This window comes from Sinocyclocheilus anshuiensis, unplaced genomic scaffold, assembly GCF_001515605.1.
Source record: "Sinocyclocheilus anshuiensis isolate Anshui unplaced genomic scaffold, SAMN03320099.WGS_v1.1 scaffold183, whole genome shotgun sequence".
Classification (NCBI taxonomy): Eukaryota; Metazoa; Chordata; class Actinopteri; order Cypriniformes; family Cyprinidae; genus Sinocyclocheilus; species Sinocyclocheilus anshuiensis.
The window spans coordinates 3,928,658-3,941,814 of record NW_015548309.1 but is presented as its reverse complement, the minus strand read 5'-3'; the positions used below and the strand labels follow the sequence as shown (position 1 = coordinate 3,941,814).

The following is a 13,157-nucleotide window of genomic DNA, read 5'->3' as shown; positions in this document are numbered from 1 at the left end:
TAAATAAATAGCATGTTATTATATCAACTTATATTTGAATTAATAAAAATATTACATTTGATTAATATTATTAGTAACCCAATTTTTATTATTATTTTGCAATTTCTGTAATTCTGAATGCCAGGATTTGTTTTTATATATATATATATAATTTATCAATATAAATAATAAAAAATACTTTTAAGCAAAAAATAAAAACAGCATTTACAAATTATTTCAGAATGCTTTTATCAATCAAACACAAAAAAACAAAAGTCCACACCAACCCTTGCAATGCTACTAACAAATATAATGAAAGAATTGTCTGCAAAACGTCATTAAACATGTCAGACATGTTGATCACAGACTGGAAAGTGCTTCACTGAACAGATATATTGAAGTATTGTGTGAAAGATCTGCTTATGGCTGTCTGCCACCTCTCAGATCATTTTGGGTGATTTGAGGTACTGCCAGAAGATTGATGAAGGTTAGGTAGTATTCTGAAAGTAAAACAGTCCCTTAATGCCTCAAGTTTGGGTTGCTGTAAGTGAGAGCAAAGCAACAGCAACCCACCGCAGGATTTCCCTCATAGAACCAAAAATACACAGGTTCATCAATGACCTGCTGTGATCCACACCTTTGGCTCATTCACAACTGACATCCGTCAAACACAAAACTCAGAAAAGACAATAATGAAATGCTAAATACAATATTTGCACTTAGTGAATCAATTAGTTGTGGTATAACTCAAGTGAAATGTCTGTCCAAACACAGATTGTGCTGCCAGATGTGACAGGAACCGAAAAAGTGAGAGAATATTTTTATACAACAAGATATTTTGTGCATTAAAAATATTGTAGTTCACTATCATATGCAAGTACATTTCTATGGGATAAAATGACAAAAATGGTAATTGCAACTTTTAATCTCACAATTTGAAAATCAGAATTGCCAGATATAAACTCACAATTCTGAGAAAAAAAGTCAAAATTGTGAGTCTATAACTCGCTTTTATTATATAAAGTTGCAATTCCGAGAAGTCCGAATTGTGAGAATTCTGAGTTTACATCGAGCAATTTTGTTTCAGAATTGAGAATTTATATCTTGCAATTCAGAGGAAAAAAAGTCCAAATTGTGAGATAAAAAGTTGCAATTACCTTTATTATTTTTTAATCCCGTAGCCAAAAACAAGCTTCCATTATAAATGCTTATCATAAAAGGCAGGCTTAGTGCAGTTGTAAATATTTTATAACTGAATATATGAAGCGAAATGTTTCAGACACATCTGGCAAACAAACAAGTAATCCAACAATTTGAGTGCATTACAAAATTCGAGCTTAAGTTCAAAACTGTGCGTGTGTTTAAAGCAAAAGTAAAACAAAATCTTCAAAATGAGTAAACTTAAAATAAAGACAATATTCTGTGCTATTGTTAAAGCAGCAAACTGAACATTAATTGAGAATAAAGAGGAATATGATGTGAATGCTCTCACAGATGTGTGTCAGCTGGCAGTTTGTGATGTGAATGAGGGCTGGAGGGGATGAAGGCCGTCCTGTCTGTGAGTGTCTGTGGTGTGTTTGGTACCCTGGGCGCACCCTGATGACCTCATCAGAGGAGGAGAGACTGGGCGTCTTTGGGGGAACGTCAGGATATAAAGGCAACAATAGGGCTTGTTTTTCAGTGCCCTGTATTCTTTCCCTCCATTAGTCTTCTTCCTGTAAACCTCTCCACGCTCTACTTCAGCGTCTGTCGTCGTTTGTTTCTGTGAGCCACGAGGCTGCTGAACATCAACCGAGGATCAAACCTAAACCTGGTGAAACGGTGACAAGCGAGACAAACTACCATGTTAAAAATAATAATAATATAACCTTTCCCAGTGAATGCTGATTGTTGAAGTGTTAAGGAAGCACTGACTGTGAGTCGTAGACGCCTGGCGTTCTGCAGGACTGTCCCGAGCAGGACTGCAGCATCATTAGCCGGTGGTTCATCTTCTCCAGAACTTCCTGATCGATGCTCTTGGCGATGTTACTCAGCTGAAACGGGTCTGCTGTCAGGTTATAGACCTCCACAAACACCTGCAAGCAAAGATGGTGAGCTATTATTACGGTATGTATATTTTTACATTTTTGAATTAATTGTTTTTATTCGAGTTATTTATTTATTATACTTGGCATTATTAGCGCCAGTTAGCTGTTGGAACCTCAAGATTTTATTTTTACCTCGTTATCATCAAATTCACAGTACTGTAAGTTGGCGGCCTGTGATACTGTGCGAACGCATGCGTACGTGTTATTGTACGAGTCTTCACACACACAGTCAGGAAAACACTCCTGCAGAGAAAACAGCTGTGTTACAGCACTCATTTTTTTGTGATTACTTTAATGTCTATTTATTTTTATAACGCAGACCCTCACCGAGACCCCGGGGCCCAGCAGAGGGCAGGCTGGGTCTGAGATGCTGCTTCCCTCTCCCTCATATTCCACCAGTACATCAGATCTCCACGTGCTGCTGTTCCCTTTTCCAGTCTGAGACACAAAGACAGCTCAAATGAAATGCAACCCCTTATTAATTATACTGAATGTGTAGCAAGAAACACTATTTAAAAAAAAAAAGTGCATTATGCCCAAAATGACCAAGAATGCCAATACTTAAATGCATTTTTTATTTATTAATTTTAAAGTTGATAAGTTCAAACAGAATTTACCATGATAAAAAAAAATGACATCCCGTCCATCTGAGTTTCATTGACGTTATATCCTGCGATGTCCAGAATTGTTGGACCCAAATCCACATTTGCTATAAGTAACTGTCAAAACAGATAAATTATTAATGACACATTTTGTTCATGTAAATGTAAATATTATATATATATATATACACACACACTACCGCTCAAAAGTTTGGGATCAGTAAGACTTGTAATGTTTTTTAAAGAAGCCTCTTATGCTCATCAAGGCTGCATTTATTTGATCAAAAATACAGAAAAAAAACGGAAATCTTGCAAAATGTTATTACAATATAAAATAATGGTTTCTATTTTAATATCTTTTAAAATATAATTTATTTCTGTGATGCATTAATGTAAAAGCTTGTTTATTTTACCGGGCTTGTCTGGTTGGGTTTGATATTAGGCCCTCGCACCAGAAGAGGAACTCTGATATCAAATTCATAGAGTTGCCTCTTGTCCATCGGAAGAGAAAACTGGCCTGAGAGGAAGAAACAGGCACATGACAAAATAAAAGCTGGGTAAAGTTAGAGAAAAACCATTTCTCAATTATGTAACTCATCATGTACCTGTGTGGTATCCATTGTCGGACGTGAAAATGATGTAGGTGTTGCTAAGCTCTCCTCTGACCTCCAGCTTTCTCACCACCTTCTCCACCAGGTCGTCTACTGATAGTAAAGTGCGCCACCTATTGGAACAGATCATCAGTAGCACATTACATCATGTGCAGTATTAAAATATCAAGCGAGCAATTTAAAAGCATCTGAATACCGTTTTCTATAGGCGTTATCCAAGAACTCCACTGAAGAGTTTGTCATGGGTGTTTTTGCTTGTCTGATGAGCCAGTGCTTGTCCTGAAATGCAGGTTGAAATGCTGTCAGATACTCAAAAAAGCATCCATTCAGAACATCTACAACACATCAGGCCCGTACCTTGCCGTGTATGTTAAAGTTAGGGTCTCTTGGTGCTTTAATGTTGGGAAAACTGCTCTCGTACTGAGGAGCGGCTGTCCAGGGCGAGTGCGGGGCCGGTGTGGACACCATCATGAAGAAAGGCCTGCGGTTAGACTTGTTTTCCAGGAAGTCAATGGAAATATTGGCCTGGATGGAATCAGAAGCCACTTAACATCAGTTACATGAGGCTTGATGTAGTGTACACAGGTGAGATCTGCTCTTACCAGAACATCTGTAAGGTAATCCTCACTGTAGTTCTGTCCATGCCGCTGCGCCCTGCCATTCACAGACAGTGTGTAGTTGTAGTATTTGGAATTTCTCTCCTGTAGGAATATGTTAAAATCATCGCGGAGATTTAACTCTAAATAAATCTGATTTCATAAACTTGTTTTAAAAAAAAATTCAAACAAGTTTCAAAACTTGTTAAAAATTTCTCTCCTGTAGGAATATGTTAAAATCATCGCGGAGATTTAACTCTAAATAAATCTGATTTCATAAACTTGTTTAAAAAAAAAAATTCAAACAAGTTTCAAAACTTGTTAATTTTTTTTTATTAAAATCAAAATTACAATAAAGAAATAAAAAATATTAATATAAAGGAATAAAAGAATTAAAATGAAGGAATAAAAAAAATTAAATAAATATTTCAAATAAAAATTAATACATGTAAAACATTAAAAAGTAAATTAAAAAATATTAAAATGAATGGAATTTTAAAAAATATAAATAAACAAAAACGTATATTTTACTGGTCTTTAAAAAAAAAGTTGTATCGGCTTCCATGATCCATGTAGCTTCACACAAAAACCTACAATCTGCTCTCAATGAGTTATGAATCATGGGAGCTGCTAATAAGAGAATAATCAGCAAGGCTCTTTCTCTTCTGGATTCATTTCTTGCATGAGTTCTTGTACCAGCTTCACAAACATGCTATATTTTTGGCTACAGACTTTTCCTAACCTTCCAGCTAAAATTAGACCTTTGCAGCACTGATGGGAAAGGTTGAAGGGCTTGTCAATGTGTTCCAGCTTGTCATTTCTCTATGATTTAGCAGAGAAGCTGGAACACACTGTCAAGCCCTTTTCATTTATAATTGTAATTCTTTTATTTCTTTTTTAAATTCTCTTCAGTTTAATTTTTTTTTACTTTATTTTCTATGTTGTCTTCTACTAGTGATTCTCAAAGTTAAGCCACCAGGCCTCTTCTTTATGTTTTAATTATAAACCATTATACGTAGGTTTTATTAATATTTTGAATTAGCTTTCATTTCTGTTTTCATTTTAATTTATTTGCTTTTTTAAGTTATCTGCACTAGAGCATCCAGTGTACTGTACATGACAACCCTAAAGCTCTGGTAAAAGCACGATCTTCTGACTTTTTCTTACCAAGGCGAACCAGTGATCCCATCCCGGAGGGACATGCTCCACTCCTCCTGCTTTTTTACTGCCGTACTAAAGCAGAGAAACAGACATGATGATTCAAGGTGATGTACTGTCAACTGATTCACATCTATGACTGCAGGTATATATAGACTATAAAATGTTTTCCACCCTAAAGGAAGGGTTTCAGCATTGCAAAAGCTCCCAGTTTGTGTCTTTACCTCATTCAGATACTTCCCAGCAAAGAAGGTCTGATAGGTGCCGTGTTTCTGAAGGAAGGCAGAGAAAGTCTCGGGCTCTTGGGTCTTCTGCCATGCAGTGCTGCTGCAGTTGCCCTCCAGCGTGTTGTTGACCACATGATGGTTATGAGGGTATTTGCCCGTCAGGATACTCGCCCGGCTGGGACAGCAAAGGGGACTGGCGACAAACTGCATGAGAGAAGAAATGGCAAGAAGAGTTGGGAGATGCTGTGCAAAATGACAGATGCAATGGCAAACATGCATGCTGGTTGATCCACAATGCACATTCTGCTTGATATCCCTAACAAATCTATGATTATTCTTATTTAGAACAATATGAGGGCTTTTTAAGCTTACAGTTCATGCAAGATCCAATAGCACTTGTATGCAACAATGGATAGATCCAGCACAATTTCTACTTACCGTGTTTGTAAAGGTTATCCCAGCATCACCTATCAGCTTTTTAGTCTTCACTAAAGGCATCTGTACAATAAAAGATGGCAAGATGCTGATTATGTAGCTCGTTTACTTAGCAACGATACATAAAGTGAAATGCATGGAAGAACTTACGACCACAGAGAATTCAGACAACAAAAAACTCACTTTCTTAGAAAATATACTCACCATTCCGCCAATAGAGACATCCAGATCATCAGTCAAGATTAAAACAATATTCGGTGTGGGATTCATTTTAGCCTCCGCCAGACTGTTACAAAGCAAAGTGACGCAGATGAGAATAAAACGTATTATTACTAACGGAGACGAAACCATCTTTGACGCCGAATTAAAAACAAATAAAGCCATGACCTAAACTAGGACCTTTTCTTGTGATAAAAGCATGAAATACTGTTAAGGAAAACGCTCCTTCAGCGGAACAGTTATCTTGCCTTGTCTAGTGTATGAAATTGCGAATCATACTATGGCGACATTTTTGCCTCATGAATATTAATTGTGGTGTTTAGTCACGTCGCCTAATTTATATTACCTACAGCATAGTAGGATTCGCTAATTCGCCAGAAGACTGACGCCCGCCTACCAACGTCTGCCGCACAGCCAATCAGATTCCAGCCAATCCCTTAGCGTCATTAATATTCATGCTCAAGCCCGTCGCCATAGTAGGATTAATAAATCATGTTTCAGTCATGAGGAGAGACGGAAGCCTCGGTCAGCTGATGTTTATGCTCAAAGGCATGATGTCATTCATAAAATTCATGTTTTATGGCTTATGTGATCTGTACTACTTAAACCTCCATTACTTTACAAAAGTTGTATATTTTAATAATATACGGTACAATAATAATGCAGTTTTTCGCTTTAATTTAGACTTTCATGCAGTTGGTCAAGAAAACCAGAGAGGACCCCTTTAGACCCTATTTTTTTATAACAACATAAACATTTCTTAAATCGTTTTTACGATTAATAAATTATACCGTATACTCTAATCAAATGGAGAAATTTATTTTACCTTGGAAAAAAATATGTTTGAGAAACATTTAATAATAATTAAATTGACGTGTATTTAAATACATTTTTATTAAATTAAAATAATTTTTTTCATCTCGGATATATCCTTATTTGTCAAACACATGATGTTATAAATGTAGTTTTTGCCAGATGCTTAACTAATGTAACGTTATTTATTTTGGACACCTTCATTTACAAACAATTGGATGTGTATTTTTATTTTTAAAATGTTATTGTTGTGAAATAAGTCAATGCTGTATATTTCTTATTCCCCGGTTGTTTACAAACTTTGTTTAAAAAGTTTCGGAGGAGGGTTGAACTATTCCTGCTGCAGGGGCGTGCAATCAGGATTTAGACCGTTCAGGAAGGAAACTGGAGCCTGGGTAAGGCGCTGCCAACCCCGCTCAAGGAATGGAACACACCCGGAACTCGAGTTCCTTATTGATTCATCTAAAACACTCTTTGGTTTGTACTTATGCGCAGCATGTGTGCACGAATGTGTAATGTTGAGCTTTAAAGAGGGCTAAAACATGTCTGGAGTGGAAGTGGCCAAAGAGGAACTTAAGGAGATAGACATCTGCTCGGAGGAGGAGGAGAGCGGAGTTTTCTCAGGTGCGTCGTACCTTGACGGCTTCTCAGCGTTTCACAAATGGGTTGCAAATGGACGTTCAGTATCTGCTGGATACTGTGATTGCGCCAAAACAGCTTCAGTCTCACTATCCAAGTGCGCAAAAGTGCCTCATGGAGCACCAGCTGGCGAGATCCGTTTGGAGAGAGCAGGAGGAGGTGGAGGGGGGATCCATGAAGCAGGTGTGTATTCGGATGAAGAGGATCTGAGAGCGTCCCGGGCATCATCTATAGTGGACTGTCTGTTAGTGGAGCTCTATGACACATACAGTAATGGTGTCAGAGGGGTGGACAGCTCGACCGAAGCCTCCAGCTCAGAAGCCTTCCTGGGAAGGAGTAACACTGGCTCCAACTTCCTCCAAGAACTTCAGGAGAAGCACACGAGACGCCATCAGATGAAATACCTGGCTCAAAAAGGTGAGCACCACCTTCTTTTTCAAGTGAAGTCAATTAAATTCGATTCAAACTGTTAATTTATTCTTGTTTATGTTGTTCATACACTACCGGTCCAGAGTTTGGAATAATTAAGATTTGTTTAAAAATACAGTAAATTCTGTTACATTGTGAAATATTACAGTTTAAGATAAATAAATATATTTTAATATGTAATTAATCTTAATTTTTTCCAAACGTTTGATTGGTAGTATATGTGCATTATAAATATTTTAATAATTTACAGAATTTTTCCTTTTTTTTTAGAACCCATATTTATTTATATTTCAAATCATGCTATAAACAAAATAAAGTGTATATGTAGGTGTTTCTTTTTGAGGTTTTTCACCATTTTTAAATTTGTCAATTTTTAGACTTTTTTTTTATTTTTTAAGCTTATTGTATTTAATTTTTGCTGTGCATTTGCATTTTGGAGTGACATTACTCTTAAGTCAAATTAAAAGTAATATTCTCTCAATATGATTAGGTCATTTAAAATGGTTTTAGATGAAGTATAGTGTGCCACACTGTAGATATTGCCCAGATACTGTATGAGAACTGACCCAGTTATAACGCCACTTTGAGAGCCAGTTAAATCTTAACCCTTTGTTTGCTGAAGTAATTTAATTGTTGTCTCAGGTGCTCAGGTTTTTTGTAGGCCATCATGACAATTTACATACAGAGGTCTTTTGTACATATGTATACACAGTGTTAAGTAAATCATAACGATCTTAATCTTTCTACATAAGTTCCATGTTTTGCATGCATGAATTTGATTTGTTGCATGCTTTTTTATTTTCTGTAAAATGAATGCATGTCGTTTAGCAACCTTTATTTTGTGCTCAGGTCCAGAGGAGCTGAAGTGGATCATTCAGGAAGTGAAGTATCGTATTGGTGTGCAGTCGGCCAAACTGGTGCGTCAGGTCAAGAGGAAGGACAGACTTCGGCAGAAGTTTCAGAAGAACTGTGATATAGTCACTGCCTGCCTGCAAGCCGTCTCTCAGAAAAGACGTAATTACAAATCATTCTCTCGTTTCACTCCTCTAGTGGTCATTATTGCTTTGAGCAGTGTTAAATTACCCAAGGCCTTCTTTGCTATTTGAAGACTAATGTATTCCTGATCGAAAGCATGTCTTCGCTTTCACTGACGCTTGTTGTCTGTTATCTTTCAGCTGCTTTAAAGGAATAGTTCACCTAAAAATGAAAATTTGCTGAAAATGTCCTCACCCTCAGGCCATCCAAGATGTAGATGAGTTTGTTTCTTTGTGGGAACAGATTTGTAGAAATTTAGCATCACTGTCTCACCAGTGGATCCTCTATTAATGTCTTGTAAAGTGAAAAGCTGTGTGTTTGCAAGGAGCAAATGCATCGAGATGTTTTTAACTTCAAACTGTTCCTTCCAAATAAAATATGAGTTCTCTTTCCATGATATTTCTAAAGTCGCCACGTCTGAATCAGGAGAGAAATTAAATAAATATATTTTAATATGTAATTAATCTTAATTTTTTCCAAACGTTTGATTGGTAGTATATGTGCATTATAAATATTTTAATAATTTACAGAATTTTTCCTTTTTTTTTAGAACCCATATTTATTTATATTTCAAATCATGCTATAAACAAAATAAAGTGTATATGTAGGTGTTTCTTTTTGAGGTTTTTCACCATTTTTAAATTTGTCAATTTTTAGACTTTTTTTTTATTTTTTAAGCTTATTGTATTTAATTTTTGCTGTGCATTTGCATTTTGGAGTGACATTACTCTTAAGTCAAATTAAAAGTAATATTCTCTCAATATGATTAGGTCATTTAAAATGGTTTTAGATGAAGTATAGTGTGCCACACTGTAGATATTGCCCAGATACTGTATGAGAACTGACCCAGTTATAACGCCACTTTGAGAGCCAGTTAAATCTTAACCCTTTGTTTGCTGAAGTAATTTAATTGTTGTCTCAGGTGCTCAGGTTTTTTGTAGGCCATCATGACAATTTACATACAGAGGTCTTTTGTACATATGTATACACAGTGTTAAGTAAATCATAACGATCTTAATCTTTCTACATAAGTTCCATGTTTTGCATGCATGAATTTGATTTGTTGCATGCTTTTTTATTTTCTATAAAATGAATGCATGTCGTTTAGCAACCTTTATTTTGTGCTCAGGTCCAGAGGAGCTGAAGTGGATCATTCAGGAAGTGAAGTATCGTATTGGTGTGCAGTCGGCCAAACTGGTGCGTCAGGTCAAGAGGAAGGACAGACTTCGGCAGAAGTTTCAGAAGAACTGTGATATAGTCACTGCCTGCCTGCAAGCCGTCTCTCAGAAAAGACGTAATTACAAATCATTCTCTCGTTTCACTCCTCTAGTGGTCATTATTGCTTTGAGCAGTGTTAAATTACCCAAGGCCTTCTTTGCTATTTGAAGACTAATGTATTCCTGATCGAAAGCATGTCTTCGCTTTCACTGACGCTTGTTGTCTGTTATCCTTCAGCTGCTTTAAAGGAATAGTTCACCTAAAAATGAAAATTTGCTGAAAATGTCCTCACCCTCAGGCCATCCAAGATGTAGATGAGTTTGTTTCTTTGTGGGAACAGATTTGTAGAAATTTAGCATCACTGTCTCACCAGTGGATCCTCTATTAATGTCTTGTAAAGTGAAAAGCTGTGTGTTTGCAAGGAGCAAATGCATCGAGATGTTTTTAACTTCAAACTGTTCCTTCCAAATAAAATATGAGTTCTCTTTCCATGATATTTCTAAAGTCGCCACGTCTGAATCAGGAGAGAAATATGCACAGATCAAGCACCATTTACAAGCCAAAACAGTTCTAAACATATCACAAGATGTTAACTGATGGACTGGAGTGCTGTGGATTATTGTGGTGTTTTTCTCAGCTGTTTGGACTCTCATTCTGACGGCACCCATTCACTGCAGAGGATCCACTGGTGAGCAAGTGATGTAATGCTAAATTTCTCCAAATCTGTTCTGATGAAGAATCAAAATCATCTACATCTTGGATGGCCTGAAGAGGAGTACATTTTAAGAAAAGTTTCATTTTTGGGTGAAGTATTCCTTTAAAAGGGTGTGTAATATAGTTTACATGGGTAGCGGTTGCCGAAAAACTCAGGCTCACATACAGTATATCAAATGCAATTTTGCTTCACCTTGTTCTAGTTCTCTGTTGATATTTTAAGAGACTGTGTTCTCAAATATCTCACCGCTACAACAGGATTGACTCCTCCTCACCTTTACAACTGAATTATTTGCATTAGATTCAAAACACAGACTCTGTTCAATATCACTGATATTCAATCCATTCGGTTTCAGAGCAGACACATTCATGTAATGAGTTTATGACACTGACATGTAAATTAGCACTGTAATGTTGTTGAACTACTGAACTCAAATTTGGATTTGGATTTTGCTCGCAAATTAGTCATTGTCCAGCAGTAATACCCTTACACATTTGAATGCAATGGGTGCTTTTGTTCATATATTTGGTTCAGGCACATGCACGTCCAACAAATATAGCGGTCTTGCATCTTTTAATGTCTTTTTCCTCCATTTTATCTACATGCAGCATGACAAGCACTGTCAAACAGGTACAGTATGAAATCACTTCAAAAGCATTACTCTACATGCTTGCCGTTCAGCAGTCAATGTCTAATCTTAATGCAAGAGGAGACACTTTGTAGTTGTCAATGGTTATGATTCTGTTTTTTTATTTGTTGACATGTTTATTTTTGTAAACATGAGTAGCACGGTTTATCACTGTTGTTTTCTCATTAAAATGCATGTCAGAAAATATACTAGAAGGCTTATCAGTCAATGGAAAAATATACATTTTCCATATCAGGACTATTATTACTTTATTTTTTTGCCTGAAAATTTGAAACAACTGTTTTGTGTCTCTCGTTAGTCACATTAAGGGTGTTCTTCTTCATAGGGTTCAGGTAAATTGGGAGACTTTTGGACAATCATATAATGTTAATGATCAAATTTACCTGATTTTACCCTATTGTCTGGCTAGTTACTTGAATTTGGAATACACTGTCATTTAGCATAAAATGAGAAAACCTGCTTTATGACTAATTTTTCCTTATCTCTTTCACTAATAATTAATCCCTAAAATAACATACTCCTTTCTCTGTGTTCCTTAAAGTACAACATTTCCTTTGTAAATCATTCAGATCGCTTGTATGACTGAATTTATGGCAATTTAACCATTTTATCCTTATCTCAGGATTTTACCCTTACTGGGTCCTAAATCAAGACTCATCTGTTTACTCTTAGATTTTTCTCAGTATCTTTATTGGAATCTATGGCTCCATGAAGAACCTTTGACATTCCTAGAATCTTTCCATTCCACAAAAGGTTCTTTAGAGTGGAAAAAGGTTCTTTAGGTTTTTAAAATGTTCTTAGCACTAAGAAAAAATTAACACTAAGAAGAAATTCTTTTATGAACTGTTCACTAAAACCAAACATTTTTGGGGGGAACCAAAAATAGTTCTTCTATGGCATTTATGCAACAGCAAAAAAAAACTTTGATAGTACATGGTATTTAATTTCCTTATTCCTTGCTGTTAAAGATTAAGGCTAAAGTTGGAAGCATGGGACTAGTCATTCATGTACAGGCAATTGTTTCTGGTCTCTAGCCCATCCTCCAGAGCTCCAGCGGTCCCTCCTCCCTCTCAACCCCGAAAATGACGCTCATATGTGGGTGTAGACACGCGCATTACGGCGATATTCCGCCTCTCCCACCCTCCGCGTTCTTTTCGATCGCCTTTGATGCTTTTATTCCATTTATAATTCATATGCCTCGGGTACAGACACGCATCTTCACGTATGAGGATAAAGGATGCTGAAATGTGTTGTTTTCCTCTGATTTATTGATCAGGTCGATCATAACGAGTAGGAGGATATTTTTTAGATGAGATGATTCTCGGGATGAGATCGTTGTAAATGCGCGGTCAAACGGACCTCTCAGGTTTTTCTCCAGATGAAGCAGGAACGGTTTGTTTCCTCTAAGAGGTCGAGGGTTTGTATGAAACGGCAGAATGCAGCTGGAGGAGTCGGTAATATTATCAGTAATGTGCTGAAGAAACGCAACGGCATCTCTAGAAGAGCGCCGCGCCTGCTATGCACCCTAGAGCCAGGTGAATACAGCATGCTTTAAAATCATTCATTTTATTCATTATTTTTTGATAAAACTGTTCCGAGGATTTCCTCCGCCCATTTATTTGCACTGGTGTTGAATGTAGAATGGTGTTTTTGTGATAATTAGGTGACCTAAAGGGCCTTCCCATTTTATGTCATATATATATATATATATATATATATATATAATATATTATATATTTAAGTAA

At 36.5% G+C, this 13,157-nt stretch overlaps 1 protein-coding gene and 1 pseudogene across 1 annotated transcript; one reads left to right on the top strand and one right to left on the bottom strand.

Moving 5' to 3' along the window:
* Positions 1-1,005: 1,005 nt before the first annotated feature.
* Positions 1,006-6,205, bottom strand: LOC107656403 (N-acetylglucosamine-6-sulfatase-like). The gene is made up of 14 exons (XM_016444261.1): positions 5,900-6,205; positions 5,699-5,758; positions 5,258-5,464; positions 5,043-5,108; positions 3,882-3,980; positions 3,637-3,804; positions 3,476-3,558; positions 3,274-3,392; positions 3,082-3,185; positions 2,684-2,785; positions 2,394-2,504; positions 2,199-2,309; positions 1,894-2,054; positions 1,006-1,789 (listed from the first exon to the last, which is right to left on the bottom strand). The coding sequence occupies exons 1-14, from the start codon at positions 6,077-6,079 to the stop codon at positions 1,714-1,716; spliced, it is 1,647 nt and encodes a 548-aa protein (XP_016299747.1). The 5' UTR covers positions 6,080-6,205; the 3' UTR covers positions 1,006-1,713.
* An 862-nt stretch (positions 6,206-7,067) lies between these two features.
* LOC107656387 (TBC1 domain family member 30-like) overlaps positions 7,068-13,157 on the top strand; it is a 14,194-nt pseudogene continuing 8,104 nt past the window's right edge.